The 18,502-nt window shown below is 30.6% G+C and overlaps 1 protein-coding gene across 4 annotated transcripts in view; it reads left to right on the top strand.

The window, feature by feature from the left end:
* The window catches only part of LOC143192916 (uncharacterized), a 33,992-nt gene extending 16,448 nt beyond the window's left edge, over positions 1 to 17,544 (top strand). For 2 of the 4 annotated variants that reach the window (XM_076398741.1, XM_076398742.1), the window contains exons 4-7: positions 4,199 to 4,324; positions 9,652 to 9,772; positions 14,952 to 15,081; positions 16,917 to 17,165. In XM_076398741.1, coding sequence (XP_076254856.1) covers positions 4,199 to 4,324; positions 9,652 to 9,772; positions 14,952 to 15,081; positions 16,917 to 17,028 — 489 coding nt within the window. In that variant the 3' untranslated portion in view covers positions 17,029 to 17,165. Of the gene's footprint in view, positions 1 to 4,198; positions 4,325 to 9,651; positions 9,773 to 14,951; positions 15,082 to 16,903 lie in introns of all 4 variants that reach the window. The other 2 variants (XM_076398744.1, XM_076398743.1) reach the window with 2 other exon arrangements.
* Positions 17,545 to 18,502: the final 958 nt, after the last annotated feature.

Raw genomic sequence — 18,502 nt, 5'->3', positions numbered from 1 at the left:
TTAAATCTGGCGTTGCTAAACATGAAATAATCTAGATGCGATGCAAATTCCGTGGAGTTTTCCTTAGACGACCTCAAAATAAATAATTTCATTGTCCAGAGTATAGTTCAGTCTCGTAGTTCTTTTAAAGTTATCCTATACAATCTCTCTCTATCAAACGGGGTATATCAAATATGAAACCTGTACGGCAGCGTCGTGCTAAACTAACTTTACTGCTGATACTAAATCATTATGGAAAGTAGTAAAACTTCAATATCAATATAACGTTCGTTAATGTAAGCGTTTATGCGTTACATACTATGGCAGATGCGGAGGCTTTTCAGAGTTGATGTTTGATTGCCAAATTTTGTAAACAACCCGTCATTATCAAAAATTCCAAAAAACACAAGATCAAACTCACCACAATCTTGGCCGCAAAATATTTGATCCAACCACCACCGATATTTGGCACACATTTTGGACGTGCTGGTTCCATGATCAATTGAATTATATGAACACAGGCGACATGTGATTCTAGTAGGAGGGCACTATGTGATACTAACGGATCCCACTATGAGCCCGGAACATTCTGCATGAATGATTTGAGAGGAATATCTCTGTCGAGATGATGTGAACTGATCTCGCTAGATATTCTGTCGCGGGGTTTCCTGAAGTCAAAGATCTATCTATCTTACTATAAAGCTATCATAACCAAGATTGTCGCCCAAATCTAGCCACATTTATAAGGTAGAGTCATTGAAAATAGTATTATACGGCTTTGTGCCAACGTGAGACGCCACATCGTAAACCGAACATAAAAAAATGTAAAAAGATAATACCTCAAGCACTGCTTTAAACATGTCACATCAACATCTACCCACCCTTATAGAAAGACCGTACAGATAAAAAGAATAATTCTATATTACCTCGTTATAAATTTATTAAACAAACTTACAGGAACTACGTAAGTAAATCGCATTTGTGGGAAGTACTTTATTTACTTTTTGACTTCAATTTGAAGAAACTGAAGGTCATCCGATTTTGTGTGAAGCTTATAGCAAACATGCTCTATCGATTTCAACACTTGAACTACTCTCGATGTTTTAAAAGTGGTGAATTTGACAGCGAAAACAAAGAGCCTTTCAGAATAGAAAAAAAAAGGACTTAATTGATGATGATCCATTTAAAACGTAATAAAAATATGTAGACTTGTTAGTACTAACACAAGAAACCATTTCCGATTGCTTGAAGAACATGCGAATGATTCAAAAGCTTGGATATTTTAGGCCGTATGAATTAAAATCAATTGCTATTGAAAAACCTTTGTTCGAAATGTTGCTTCAACGGCAAAATCGTAAAGTTTTTTTGGATCGTATGGATCCATTACGATAATCCAAAGTGAATAAACCATGGGGACCACCTGGTCATGCATCAACATCAACGGAATAACCGAATATCCAGGGCTTCAAGCTGATACTTTATATTTTGTGAGAACAGCTTGGTGTGGTATACTATGAGCTACTAAAACTTAATAAAACGATGTACGAGGATCAAAGGCGCATCAATGTTATTCTTTATAACGACAGCCCTCGATCCAATGTTGCAAAAGCGGTGAAAATATACTTGGAAACATTAAAATGGAAAGTGCCACCCGCCTTAGGTCGTTCTGATTACTACACAAACCGACATATTAGTCGTGACCTGTCCGAGCAGCGCTTCACCTATTTCGAAGATACCAAAAAAATGGGTCAATACGTGGATGGTCTCAATAGATAAAAGATCATTCTCTCGAGATGGAATTCGTAAACTGTATAAAACAAGTAGCGACTTTGAATAAAATACATCATAACGATTTTTCATAATAAAGGTTCAATTTAAAAAAATCCTTAAACCCAATTTATAGGCCCTACATGATATATTAAAGTTAAAATACGGTGTGAATATATATTATTTATCGCATGAAGTATTATATATTGTTGAATTTTATAAATAAAATCTTTCACCGTATACCTGAACGGTAATGCGTACACACGCTCGAATAAGTGGGTTCTATTTGAACAAACTGATAAGAGTTTTTCCTTTAGTTGTTGGTTATGAAACATCCTTTTTGGAGCTAACTGTACTTCATATTTATTTACATGATCCGCCAATATTATAACCTAAACTGAATACTCGGAATGACAATAATTGATTTATTGTTGTTAGTAATTGTTGACTTTGTTTTTCAATATTATCTGAAATGTATTTTAAAATCAACGCCACTTCATCATTTCTGTATCTATACATAGTTTTGTTTTTAATAAACTCACTGATAGTATAATTACTATGTAGGTTATCCTGAAAAAACTAAAAATATTAACCATGGAATATATTTTTTCTTTATCTGAGTTTTGTTATTTAATCGCGGTAAACAAGACACAGGTGATTGATTAAGTTTCCTTGGGTAAATATTTTATTTTATAATAACATCGATTATATATATATGAGGGTCACTATTTATATTTAAAACAAATAGTTAAGCAGTGAATATATTTGTATTGGTATTCAAAGTACTCGCCACGATGATCGGTACACTTTTGCATACGCTTAAACCAATTTTCAAAGCATTTATTCCACTCCGAATGAGGTATCTTCAAAAAATTATTTTTGAACGCTTCAATAGTTTCTTCGGGAGGTGAAAATCGTTGACCATGCAGTTTATTCTTCACGGATCGAAACAACAAAAAGTCAGTGGGTGCCAAATCAGGGCTGGTGTTCGATGTTCGATGTTCTGAGTGCTTAAATAGTCTCTTGTTTAAGCCGACGTGTGAGAGCTCGCATTGTCAAGATGAAGAACGATCCGGCGTCTCTTGTTTGTTTTCATTATTTCATTAAAGAGTTCTGGCAAACAAATGGTCATGTACCACTCAGAATGTATTGTTCCACGATCCTCTAGAGGCACTGTTGCAATATGACCAATTTTCCCGAAGAAACAGGCCACCATTTTCTTTGAAGCGCTACATGCGCGAATAACTTGTGTTGGATTTAGTTCATCTTGGAACACCCATACAATCGAGTGCTGTTTACTTTCAGGCTCATACGAATATATCCATGATTCGTCACTTGTCACGATTTTATAAACGTCTTTCGAAGCACCTCGATTGATTTTCTTAAGCGATTGTCAAGTTCCGTGGGATCCAACGCGAATATTACTTTCGCACAGTTAAGTGTTCATGTAAAGTCGCATATATGCTGGTGGAATTAATGCTTAGGGATGCTTCAATCTCACCATAGATGACAGACGATCTTGCTTAATCATTTCACACACAGCAACGGTGTTTTCTGACACAACAGCCGATTTTGGACGACCATCACGAAATTCGTCGAACAGGGAACTTTGACCACGATTGAATTCACTAAACCAGCGATACACTGTGGTTTTTGACGGAGCTTTATCACCAAAAGTCAAATTAAGTTGATTCATACGCTCTTGTTGTGATAATCCACGTCGAAAATCGTAAAAAATCATAGCACTTTCATCGAAACTTTCAACTAAATATAAAATAAACAAATTGCGTCCGTGCGACAAAATGTTCTGAGTACGTATATGGTCAAAAATGTCAAACTGAGTGGTGGAACGTCAGTGTTGCCAATTCCCGAAAGATAAATAGTAACCTTCGTATATATATAATATATAATATATATACATAATATTATTCATTATAATATAAATATATTTAAATATTTTATTGAGAATATATTGTAGTAGCCAATTGTTAATCCACAAACATTTTTCAAAGAACTATATATTTCTTGTAGTTATTCAGTTACTAACAGTCAGTTAGTTTCGACATAACGATCAGCAATAAATAGCTAGTGCTAATGCTGGTATGTTACTGTAAAGGAATTGATATGTGAGAATAAAATGAGTAACTGAAGATGTAATAAATAATATATAATATATAATATATATTTATATATATATATATATATATATATATTCTGAAAGATATAACGAAAATAAAATTTTGTAACGTTTGTTTTAGTCTGTTCCTGGGAACAACTCAACTTACCAATATATTTAATTTAATAATTTTACGCCTCTAGCTTCATTGGTCGTCAACTAAAAATTACACAAGATTTATAAAACAATCTGTTATTAAAAACATATCCATATATTTACTAATACAATGAGAAGTAATTTTCGATTGTCTACATGGTTTTAATTTCCTAATTTCAGAGTGGCGTTAGAAGAACAGGAGTATCCTGTGCTAATTGTAAAACAGTTAATACAACTCTATGGAGGCGCAATAATCAAGGTGAACCTGTCTGCAATGCTTGTGGATTATATTTCAAGTTACATGGGGTGAGTTAATATATATATTTATATTGCAAGTTTGTTGTGTCAAAAGTGTTCTAAACGAAGTAGATAATCCTTGTTGTCGTAAAATGTCAAAACACTTTAAATACATTTGTAATGTAATATATTTATAAGCGTTTCTCCGTATTAGAATATGGGCACGAATTTTATGGAAGTATGATATCTAATAGTATTATATTCGTACATATATAAATTATATTTATTTTGAATCGTGCAATGCTGATATCACATATATGGGTTACGTAGACTTTGTTTGCTAACTGACATTTTAACTCACAAACATGGGAAATGAGTAATTCGAAAACGGATACGTTAAATATAGTACACCAATTTATGTATATTTGTTAAAGGGTTGTGCCACTTTGGTGCTCTGAGTAATATATTTCTGTTTTGGATTTTTTTCTCGAAAACATAATGGATCTTTATAAGTTAAATAGTTTAGAAATAATTTTAGTTATATAAAAATCATTGTTACGCATTCTAGTTACTTTTTATTACAAGTTACTTATTACAATGTTACTAGTCGTTACTAACCTACTATTTATCTTTATTACAACTTAAATCTAGGTATATAACTAGGAGGACCCATCGACCCTATCTCAATTTCTGGTGAAATAATTATACATGTCATTGCTGTATTTTTTATTAACTGAACCTCACTACACAAAACTACACAATATCTGATCTTTTGGTTTGATTCTTTTGAGTCTGTGTCCTGCTTTGGTGGTATCCAAAAGTTGCAATACTTCAATATTCTCAAGAGAATGGAGTTTTTGTCTCATGCGCCTTGCAATTCTAGTTACTTATTAGATTTTCTGGGCAAATCTTAATTATTTCTTAGCCATTTTACGAACGAATTTTATTTTTTTTAAATGTTCTTAGTTTTATGTATTCTAATTTATGTTCTAAGTATTTAAATATTATTTGCAATTCTTCAACTCCTAAACATTTATGAAATTAGCATATATATATATATATATATATATATATATATATATATATATATATATATATATAGTGCATAGTTTAAACAACAATATTTAATGTCTTTGTTTAGATACTGTAAAATCAATTTAATTTAAAGGTTACATCATTATTAAGCAGTATTTTACAGAATATCTTTTATTATTCAAATTTTCGCTTATACCAGGTGTTGTTACAGAATCTTTAATGTATTGATTTTTGTCAGATGTATTAGCAATTTTATAAAAAATAGCCACATATTAGAATAAAGATCCTTACCGCCACAATATAGTTATCAGTATAGCAGATGAATGGGAGATAATTTGTTTGAAAAAACATGGAACAGACAACAGATTTTGCTTTAATCTAAGATATGCTCAATGTTTATAATGATACTGTATCTTAAAGTGATAATGGTGATATACCTGTGAACCCCCCTAGGGATGATAATATGCATTACGATATAATAATAAAAAAATCTCTGGTAAATATAAGATATCTTTTTTATCTGTTACGTTAGCTGAAGATAATTTCATTCAATTCTCTACTGAAATAGTAGGAGATAGCAGGTTGTAGTTAAAGATAAATCATAAGCCTTATTGATATGTATATTTACAAATAATCATAAAACTATATAAGATATGAGATAATAGATTTGCAATACAATGAACGAAATTTGTTTTAAGTTTTTTGAGACAAATATTTTTGAAGATATGGTAATAATAATGAAACATATGTATTATAACAGGTCAATTGAAAAGTCCTCGGCCCACCGTAGTAAAACACATTCTCTTGGCAAAATTAGCTTTATGTATTAATCATAATTCCCTTCAAGGGTGATGCACTGATTATAGAGACCTTCCAACTCTTCGATACCATTTTTGTAGTACGATTTGTCGTTTGCTTCAAAATAAGCCTCAGTTTCGGCGATCACCTCTTCATTCGACGAACATTTCTTCCCAGCGAGCATTCTTTTGAGATCTAACAACAGGAAATAGTCGATGGGGGCCAGGCCTGGAGAATACGGTGGATGAGGAAGCAATTCGAAGCCCAATTCACGGATTTTTATCATCGTTTTCACCAACTTGTAAGACGGTGCATTGTCTTGGTGAAGCAGCACTTTCTTTTTCTTCAAATGCGGCTGTTTTCGGCGATTTCGTCCTTCAAACGGTCCAATAACTCTATGTAATAGTCGCTGTTGATGGCCCTTCCATTTTTTAAGGTAGTCAATGAAAATTATTCCATGCGCATCCCAAAATACAGACGCCATAAACTTGCCAGCCGACTGTTGCGTTTTCCCATGCTTTGGAGCTGGTTCATCGTGTTGGACTTCGGAGTGAAATGATAGAGTCATGTTTCATCCATTGCCACATATCGACGCAAAAACTCGGGTTCATTACTCTTGATCATCTTCAAACACTGTTCCGAATCATTAACTAGTCGTTGTTTTTGGTCAAAAGTGAGCTCACACGGTGCCCACTTTACACAGAGCTTTCTCATGTCCAAATATTCGTTAATGATATGATGTATACGTTCAGTTTATATCTTTAGAGTGTCTGCTATTTCACTCAGTTTCAATTTGTCAGTAAGAGCGCCTCCGATGCTTATTTCGCAACGTCAAAACTTAGCATACCAATACTTGACGGTTGATTTTCCTGGATCAGTTCCGGAAACTCGGCATCAAGCCAATTTTTTGTTTCAACTATATTTTTTCCTTCAAAAAAGAATATTTTATCAACACGCGAAATAACTTTTTATCCATTTTTTTTCACAATAACGATAGTTGCTTCACTCAAAGTGCTATAATTCACAAGCTAATAATCCGACAGCTGTCAAATTTATACACGCATATTTTGAGGCTTAGAGCTAACTAAAACATATGGATTTAGTTCTAGATGCGCCATCTATATGTCAGGCCGGGGACTCTTCAATTGACCTGTTATCAATATGATAAAAATTAAATACATATTTAATTAGTAAGATCATTAGAATTATTGTTATATTAGTCATTATGTCATATATTGTTATAATACAACTACACAATATAAAATATGGTTAATGTAAATACATACAAAAAATGTTTAACACAAACAAAGAAAAACTTTGCAATGAAAAACTTAAGTTGATTTTAGCGTAACATTTTTCTAAATCATCAGAATTTCAAGTTTAAAGTTAAAGTGTTAATTAATTTAAAACAAATATGGTCAATATATCATATGATTATAATTTTAAAAATGTTTTTCTGAGACATAATTGTAAGGGATTATTTATAAATGAAAAATGTCATAAATTTAAAAACACGCAATAAGAACGAAAATAATTAGACCCTATGTAAGAAATGGCTCAAATGAAGGTATTAAAACTGATCTATTAAAATCTATTAGAATTTATCGAAAATGTGCTGATGAATAAAATCGAATTAAAGGCCAATTTTATACATCACACGCTATTTCACCTGGGTTATTAAAAGAGCTGTTCCGAAAAGAAATAATCATGTTGACATATATATTCAATGCCTGTTTGAGACTGAACCTTGTTCGGGAATCGACAAATCGGCAGAACAAGTTGGATCTTACAATCTTATTTCGCTGCTACCTGTGACATCAAGATTTTTTGAGAAATTGCTATTAAAACGCATTAAGCCATTTACAGAAATACCAGGTTTCCAGTTTGGATTTTGGAATCACCATTCGACAATCGACCAAGTGCACCGCGTAACAGCGGTTATTGAAATGGCATTCGAAGAAAATAAATACTACCCTGCAATATTCCTGGATGTCTCACAAGCTTTTGACCGGATATGGCCTTTGAGATTAATCTACAAAATTAGCAAATTGCTACTGCGGAATTACTGTCGACTGCTAAAGTCATATATTTTCGAAAAAAAATTTAGAGTCTGTCATGAAGGGGCATTCTTGACTTAAACCTATTTGGGCTGGAGTTAAACAAGCTAGTGTCTTGGGACCATTTCTATATCTACTCTATACTGCTGATATCCCAATAACAAAAAAACAATACTTTGAGCATTTGCTGACGACACTGTTATAATAGCAAAAGATGTATGTCTAAGGCTATATGAAAAGTATAAGTAGCAGTTAACAAGATCTAGAATTGGACTAGAGACTTGAAAATACAGCTTAATAGCTACAAATCGGTCCATGTTAATTTTGCGTTACGACAATTGATAAAAACTTAATTTTATCACTTGACGGATGCCTGATTCCTCAAGCAGAATCAGCAATTACCTTGGAATATGTGTCAATGGTATGTTAAACTAGAAACATCATATTAGATAAAAAGCAGAGCAGATTAGACTCAAAGTCAAGTAACTGTACTGGCTAGTCGAAGGATATTTTGAACTTGATCTAAAACCAAAGAAATTGGTGCTTTTGGATTGAAGAGCTGCACCATGACCTCGGAATCAAATGTATACGCGAAGTGAAACAAGGTTGCTAAATCACAGCAACGCGGAAGCTATACAGCTACTGGATAACACACGGGAGATCAGAAGATTGAAGCGAATTGTTTTTTAATTTTAACATAGCATAAGTAGATTAGTTTTATTCTAATTTGGGAAATATATACTGATGTATTAATCCCGTATATACCTTGCTTTTATATTAATTCAAGTGCAATAGAACAATGGTTAATTCATAATTAACATTGTATTAAGTAAATCGAATGTAAAATGTAATTAATAAAGAAATATCACACCCTGAAATCGACCTGGTTTTTTCATCTTAAGCCTATACAGTCTATACGTAATGAATGTATTAAGGGCATGTATTTTGATCAGCGACATCTATTAGTGAAAATGCAAAGTATTAATGTAAACAGCAGTTAAAAAACCTAACTTACCTGTTAATACTTAAATAGATGTTTATGTAGTTTTATTGAGTTATTTAATATATGCAGGCCATGTGTAATCATGGAACGCTATAAATTGCATTTTTGATACGCAGTACTACGCAAGATTTCCGGAAGAAATACTATACAGAATGGAAGTACTGAGCATCTAGCGTAAACATAGTGTGTTGTAACTACCAATAATTCAGATAGCTGCAGTATTATTTGGCTTAAACAAGATAGGGTTTAAACATGTTAATAATTACGAAAAAGTATCGATATTTTGATCACCGCTAAACTAACATTGTTCTTCTCAAACAGTACCGCCATGTTGTCAGAAAGATGAGCAAAAACTATATAAAATGATGGAAAATATTAATCTATTTATTGTACTTTTTCTCAATAAATGCAACACGTAACACATAACAATACTCCAATTATATGATAATATGTTATGAGACTTAGAATGTTTTGATCTAAATAATTTAAAATATTTTTTTAAGGTTTCGCGACCAATTAGTATGAAGAAGGAAGGAATTCAAACTAGAAAGAGAAGACCTAAGAATGGCGGAAGTAATAGTGGTGGTGCTTCTACATCAGGGTTACAGCATCAACAAAGAATGAGTAAGTATTCCAAATTTTTTATGAAATGTTTCTATTTGTTCAAATGGTATAAATGTTGATATATTTGTGGTATGAAGGAACATGTTTTTATTTAACTCGATATTACTCGTTATAGCAATATAATAATGTTTAATGTGGTTAGGGCGTTGCTCAAACTCCCTCCTCCCTTAATAATTCATAAGTGTTGTAACATTTAGTCCAGACATCAAATTCATGGGATTTTTAAATCAATACTTGGATATGTATTACATATTTGTTCTGTAGGTTTGAATAATAAACTTACCTAAATCAGTTGATAGCTTATTTTACGAACTAATTACTTCCATCTGCCTCTAAACGTTCCCTTATCTAGTTATTTCATCAAAGTTTTCATTCAATTAAGTTTTGTACTTTTGTCTTTTGTATAATTTTAGATGTCTGTATATCTTATTTACAACTTTGCTTTGTTTTTATTTTTCTGTTAACTAAGATATAGTTAATTTAATTAGTTAAATACGCCTATTATTTTAACCCTATTTAGGCGTAGTAAAATTTAAATCTTATAAAAAGGTGTTCAGTTAAATGTAACGGCAAAAAAACATTCTGCAATATTCCAGCTTTCGCTGCTAAAATAGATCAAAATTCCAATATTTCCAATATTCAATTTCATATCCTTCCATATGGACAATAACTGTATCTAGTAGATGTGGAAATTTTAATAGGAATAGTATAGTTTATAAAAAATCAATACTTTCGAGAAAATCCGTATTATATTGTCGAATGAGCCAATATTTAAGCTTCTTTTATTATCTTTCTGATTATCTAACTGTAACACGGAAAGTTCTTGAGACATAGAACAATATAAGTGGTAAAGAAAAGTAACTGAATCTGGTGAGTACGATGGGTGGATCCAACTTCGGAAAACAAAAAAAAAACTCTGAACGCTTTTGCTGTTTGAAATGAGAGCATTTTCATATTATATCTATACTAATTGCTTCTTGATCACTGCATGATCAAACAAATTTATTATTTGCTGATTATTGTGAATTGTATTGATTATATAAATTGATTTTCAAGTCCACGATCCTGTAAATGACAGATTTGTTATTGTTATTTTGTACGTCAACTGCCCGACTGCTTCGACAACAACTTGAAATATTTGTCCAAGACACTTAGACACATTTAACATACTTTGAAAAGATTCGTTACGGGCTTATCACTATACAAGTGTACGGCACTTGAAAGTGTGAATTATCATAATACCTCGTAAACAATATTTTAAAAAAAACGCGCTCAATACTATAACGGTTTTTGCTCCATGATATCCCAAAATGTCGGTTTAGGTTTCAACTATTTAAAAGTGGTAATTTTAATGTCAATGAAACGATGCAGTCTGAAAGATCAAACAAGTTTGAAAACAATGAATTGCGCAAGATTTATAGGACAAATATCTTTTTCAAGTACAAAATCAACTTTCAGACAGCTTGGCAGTTGATGAATTAATTGTCACTAGACGTCTGGATATGATAGGATATATCTAGAAAGAGGAAAAATGGCTACTATACAAAATTATTGGTAAATGCAATTTTGAACCGTTGTATCACGGTTTCATTGCTTGTCAGGCGAATACGAATATTTTTCTGTAAATTATTGTGTCTTACGATGACAAGTTCAATATCCCAATATTACGGATATTACGACAATTCGAATTTTGCAGTACAAGTTGCTGAAGCCCAATGAACTACAGCCCATTATTACTACAGATATCTATGGGTATCAACTGTACAACGTATTGTTCCAAAAGAGTACTACAGAGTCTACAGTTATTCTAATATGACAGTGCTTGGCCACATGTTGTATCCAGCATCCTCACCCGACGTACTACCATTTCATTATCATTTATTTAGATCGATGCATCATTGCCATATGGTCTCCATGCTGAATAATTGAGAAAATAAATAAAAAAGATGTAGAATATTGCGGAAAATAAGGAAATATTAACCGCCACATATAGCTATGGTTTCTAACATTTATTTTACGATACTCTACCATAATAAAAATAAAATATAATGTAATAAAGGTCATCAAAAAAGCGAATCCCTACTTGAAGGTCATATAAGGTATATTAAGAAAGTATATTTTTACATGTCACATAGAACTAATTACATTCTCTTTGTAGGATCCAGTGAATGTAAAAGTGTAATTATAAATGAGTGTTTTAATAAAATAAATAATAAAATCATAAAAAAATATTATTATTATAGTATATAAACTTTATTATATCAATCATTTTAGCCCATTTGACAAATCCAAATTAACAAAGAACATTTAAAGAAACAGATAACTATCAGATATATAAATAGCTGCGTACTTAATATTTCCCACGAATTACAAAATATATTATAAAATATATATTTTGCTTGAAATTAATGCAGCCAACGAGCGAACACCTAATAGACGGAATCGGTTTGTCATATTTTAGACGATATTTGATTATTGTTAGATAAAATTGAAGTGTTGTGTAAATAGTGGCTTAGAAACGGGGGAGATAACGTTTTAATACGACAAAAATATTTTATTACGCCAATAATATTATTTGAAATTGTTTTTGGGATTTTTTTTGGTATTTTAACCTCTAACTCACATGGCATTAATTTAAAGATATACGTTGTTACCGATTAGTAATGAGTATGATATCATAGCGGATAAGTGTTTCTCATCACTATCTTGATATCTACATTGTACAGTTTTTATGTTTATGACGTACATATAATTCTACATAGCAGACATTTTGAGTGTACTCAACAACACTCAACTGAGTATTTTGATATTGTAATATTTGATGTATTTATATTTTATGTTATTAAACGAAAAATTCTTATATATACACTCATTGTTACTTTCTCGCAAAACGGCTACAAAATTTTCGCGGTTTTCCCAAATCACTAATTTTACTACAGATTCATACTTTCTAAAGTAAACATTATTGATAACATTCCAACCATTAACATTGATCTTCCACCATCTAACCATGTTTTAACTCGCCTTTTTCTGTTGTTAAAGTAAGATGTTGCCCAGCACTGGTAGACATTCAGAATTATCATACGATTCACAGTTTTTAACAGAACGTAATAGTACCCGAAGAGCTAGAGAAGGTTGTATAAGAATAGCGCAAAGATTGCAGAGTGTGCGATAAAGCGTGTTGTAGCATATAGCTAAAAATACTAACAAACAATGAGCAGCGACTATAATACTTGCAACCACGTACATTACAGCATATGGTCAATGTTAGTAAGTTGGAAAAACAAGGACGTCTTGATGTCAGATACTGAAGAACTTTAGAAGGATAGATATTATTGTTATTTTTAAAAAAGTACAGGCATGCTGCACCAAAAGTTGTTATCGTTTAAAGATTGATGTGAACTCACTGAAAACAAGAAGCGACTTGTTGAATAGTGATACAAAACGACACTGTGGGTTTTTATCTATTATCAAACCGACAAACCCCTATCTCAACGACTTCTAACCTTAGATATCTCATTCGTTGTATCATTCAATATTAACACATTAATTTGCACATGGCCATGTTTCTTTAATTTCCCACTCCCAGTATAACATATATACACTACTTGTGGATCTGTTTGTGATAAAATGAACTATGCAGTCGAACTAAACAACATAGACTATTAAGGAAGAATTTGAAAGGCCGCAGTAAAGTTAGTGTTAATGATCGATCACAATTTTTTATTTAAATATTTTTTTTTAATTACAACAGCTTAATTAAGATATTATTTAAGGTACTCTTATGGCCACGGAATTTCTGTCAAAGTCGGAAATTACACAGGAAATAGATCTTAGGCTATGAATCTTCTTCAAGTTTTTAGATCTATTATGTGGTCCATTTGTTGGTATCATATGATATCATATACTTCTCTTTATTGTTTATTTTACAATTAATTGACATAGCCACACAATGAGAGTCCAGAATAGGTTATTCGATATCCATTTTACAGACATTGTCGTTTAACTCTGTAATAATACTTCATGTTACATAACAATATAATCGAAATTCATTTTTCATCTTGATATTTTTACACTTTTTTGCAACACTGAAAGTTGACCTGTTAGCAGAATGTTTAAGACATATTAAGGAAATTAAATTCTTTATAACGAAATTGAAATCCTATGAAAAAAAAAGATAAATGGTAAATGGGTTAGATACATATGCTTCTTCAAGGACTGCGAGTTTCGAAAAGCTGCGTTCTTAATATGTGTTCTATTTGATAATATTTTACCAAAAACATATTGGAATGTGAATTCTAAATGACGAACATTTGGAAAGTTTTAGAAAATTTTTTTTCATCGTTATCTCACTATGCATCAAACTTGTGTTTCCCACAAACTAGACGTTATGTTACATTTATCAAACATAGCGCTATTGAATAGAAAAATTCATAAAAAAGATCTACTGTATAGAAGAAAAAATTATTTTCTGTGTTTCCTTACCACTCAAAAAACTATACATTTGGTTCCCATTTCCGTTTCCTGAACTGGTTGAACGCTCTATTACCTTTCATCCTCATTTGTTAATTGGTATTCAAGCCGACGTCAAAATTTTAATTCATATGATCAAGTGTGTCAAAAAATTTCAAGAGAGCTAAAATTTTCAGAAAAGTAAATTCAGCTGAATCTTCACAGATTCATGCAAGCACCAAAGTTGTTGATGCTAATGACTGCTTCTGCTCACAGTCTTCTTCAAAAATATATTGATTAGTTATATATTGAAACAAATGTTATCATATAATACAATAGTTAAATAATAAGGCCATGATGAATAAAGAATTGTATTATAATTAATATAAAAAGGATTTAAAATTTATTATAAAAAATTGATTCAGCATTATGTCAACAAGAGTAAGTAAAAAAATATATAAATTATAAAATTGTATAGTTAATATATGTATTACACAAATGCAATATATTTTTATTCAATATATTAATATATAATAACTTGCTTGTTCTAATGTAATTAAAATTTAATTTAAATCATGTATATATATCTGTATGGTGAATGCGCTGGGTACAATATTTTGAATTTATACTGTGAAATTATTTTAGTTACTATATTTTGATTTTAAATTTTTTTAAAAACAATATTTAATTATATTATTATTATATTAACTCATATTTTATATTTCAGACTCCGCAACTACATACTACAGCACTGAAATTGAGTTGCCAACTGATCAATACCAATTACCACAAAATATTAGTCCTAATATTTATCAGCAATCCTATAACATACAACGTATGCCTGGACAAATGCACAAGTAAGTCCATATCCTGATCATTAATGTATTAATATAGTTTAATAAATAATTCTTAATTATCTGTTTTAAATTTTTAATAATAGTTTTGCTCTACTATGTTTACTACTCAAATTATATTTTGAAAAATATGGTGATGCGAAAAATATAGACTCAATCGGCTATTTTAAAAAATTAATCAAATATAATAAAGCTTGTTAATAATAGTAATTATATCTATTATAAGTATTTTCTTTTTGAATAATCTTAATGACTCAGGGTTGTATTGTTTCAAATATGTCTAATTAAACCTTGAATATTTATAAATCCAGTGGAAATTAGTCAGCTCTCCAAATTGACAATGAAATGATTGAACAGTTCAAGAATAAAAAAAATTAATGGATATTTTTAGTTTCTGAGAATAAAAATCATAAGTTTAATTAGAATAATTATTTGATAATTTAAACTGTCAATATTTTTGAACAAGTTAGGAACAGGGAGAGGAGAATAAGAACAAGAGAGGATTGAACATTAAGTATATCTGAGCAAAAAAATTTTATACGCGTCAGCTATTATAAACTCTTAAATTTGCCTATTTCTTGGTTTTTGCTAGTTCATTAACGTTGCTGGTTTTTTTTTCAATTCACAAGATAGAGGGCTTACCCAAGTATTGGATTCCTGCAACCTAAAGGCTTTCGGACTTATTCGAAAAACAGCAACACATTATGCACGGATAATTGATTTTTTTCCAATAAAGGGATCACTTCTTGTTCAATTCCAATTCTAGTTCATTTTGTTTTCTTTTTATTGCGACCTTTCGGAGATTTGCAACGGGATTAATTCAAAGATGCATAGCGTTATGCTAGATAAGATGATAACATTCATTGCTATTAGTGTATAGGCAGTTTGATTATTTGTGAACTCAATATAAATTTATTTGCCTTCGTTAACTTTAATTCATCATGTCTGGGTACAGATATTTCTATTATCACTTCACTGTTGTAATTCATTGATTATTTCTTCACAATTATTATCTTAACAAGAAATATCGCAGTATTATCAGCAGAGATTATATACATCTATACAAAAAACTGGCTCAGATACAATGCTTTAGTTTATTTTTTGTGCTTACTCTTGTTTGACTCTAAACATGTTGACTATGTAAGAGTTTAAAAGTTCAGTGTGATGTTCCTGTAACATATTTTGAAGCCTGTGGATGAAATTTTAACTAAGCATCATAAAGTTTGTTGAAATGTTGGCTCTAGTGTTCCTCAGTCGCCGTCTGTTCAGTTTCTAGGAGGGTGTAATAAAATGCTTCTTTAAGTGGATGTACTTGTTTGTCATCTATATCCTAGAATTAAATTTGATCTTAAAAATAATCTTGGAATTTCCAACAACTTGTTGTTTATAAAAATAATTAAAAAGTCCTTTTTTGGTGTCTGGGTATTTTTAACAACTGCAAAGACTTGTAAAAAAAGTATTTAAAAACTTTTTTGTATCAATGTAGTTATCAAAATGTAGTAAGAACGACAAATATGATTTACGCGATGCTAACCATGACAGTTTGTTTTAAATAATATATTTTGCTGTATTTAAATAGACTTACTATAATGAAGAGTAAAATTTAAAAAAAATAGGAGTAAAAATATTAATAAAGAATATATATATAATATACATTGAGCTTATAGTTAATAATATTCGTTTTTACATAACAAAACATTATACTTTCTATTCTATCTATATTTTTCTATAAATGCGGTGAAATGAACTTGTCTATGAGTCTATATATTTTCACAACATTATACATATACACTATCGAACAAACATAAAGTAATAAACATAATAGTTGTTAATTTCAGCATTCAACCTTTGCAACCAATTATGACAACTAACCAGTCTGAAGTGATCTCATTAGACCCACAAGATGAACAGTTTGAACCCAGTGAAGAGGATCAAGATGAGACTGCTTAGATTTTATTTTTTTATTATTTAATTAATATTACCTTAATTATTTATTTCTATGATCTTGGAGTATATGTACTATAGGCCTTTTATAAGCACAAATCGTAATAACGATTTTTAATTTTTTAACATTTAAAAAATTCGATGTATATATCAATCTCATGGCTTGCATATTTTATGTTACATAAACAATAGTTTTCGAATGTAGCTTGGATATCAAAGTAATTGTTTATGATTTGTATTGACCATGTGATTTCTCTTAAAATATATTTTTTACGTAGTGCAATATACTGACTAGTTATATGTTAACTAGTAAATTATTTTAAATTACTCTTAAATGTTACATCACGAATATTTCTAGGGATATAAATGAATTATACAAAAATAAAAGCCGATATTATAATGTAAACCAAAGTTAACTATATTATAGAATGATACACTCTTTTATTACTTATGCTTTATTTCCATGTATGTATTTTTTTAAGTGGCTTAACCTCAATAATAAATAAAATAAAAACAATCGAATAGTTTGGTTTGTTATATATTTTAGAGTGTTTAAAACTTTTTAACCCACTGGGATTTATTTAAATTGTCTACCAATTGGCAAGCGATCCCCTATAGAAGGCTCCGGTCTTACCCAGCCCGGTTAGTGGCATAACTATTACTTCTTCTCGAATTGTATACTTTCAGAATTCGAAGCCGCCTTTACCACTCTGGCAATCAGAATGACGATTTGAAAAGTATTACGCTACCGTTTTAAATACATATTTTACTTAGTTAATGAAAGAAAAAAGAAGGATAAAAATAATCGCGTACTATATTAACTAATCAAGAATTATTTGTATTATAATGAGGTAATTTAGAACATTTGTATACTATTTAAAAAATTATACTACTTTAAAAAATTATGTGACATTATGCATGTTGTTTCGTAAAGTGGATTTACATTGTGTAAGAAATTAATTTTATATTCTATAATATAAAGTAGTGGCTTTTTTTACCATTTTATTTTAAAGTTATATTAAATTAAAGTATTATTAAAAAATAGTAATATATTTTTACAAATAGATACTGAATCAAAACAGTTCAGGTTTAAGTGGTTAATTAGCCATATATATATTCTGAAAAAAAATGACGAAGCATTAACTTTTCCTTCTGTGAACAATAGAATCCTCTTTCACTACAAAACAGCAATAATCTGCTAGCATGTTAACATTCCATCTTCCCTGGTAACGTTCTTCGATCTGTTTTATATCCTGATGAAAGCATTGAAAGCATTTACCTTGTGCGTCACTCGCCATTCCAAGATTAGGGGGGAAAATCGAAATGCGAATGCAAGAAATATATTACAGCTAAGAATTAAGTGGTAGATAGAAAAAATCAGTCATATATTTTGAAAGAAAATTACGAAATATTAACTTTTCCTCTTGTGAACAGTAGAATCCTCTTTCACTGCAAACCAGCGGTAATCTGATAGCATGTT

The sequence above is a fragment of the Rhynchophorus ferrugineus genome, unplaced genomic scaffold (genome assembly GCF_030347505.1).
Source record: "Rhynchophorus ferrugineus isolate W39M unplaced genomic scaffold, kcgeb_rfMv2 rfM3, whole genome shotgun sequence".
Classification (NCBI taxonomy): domain Eukaryota; kingdom Metazoa; phylum Arthropoda; class Insecta; order Coleoptera; family Curculionidae; genus Rhynchophorus; species Rhynchophorus ferrugineus.
Note: the sequence above shows the minus strand (reverse complement) of the source record. Positions and strands in the feature narration are given on the sequence as shown.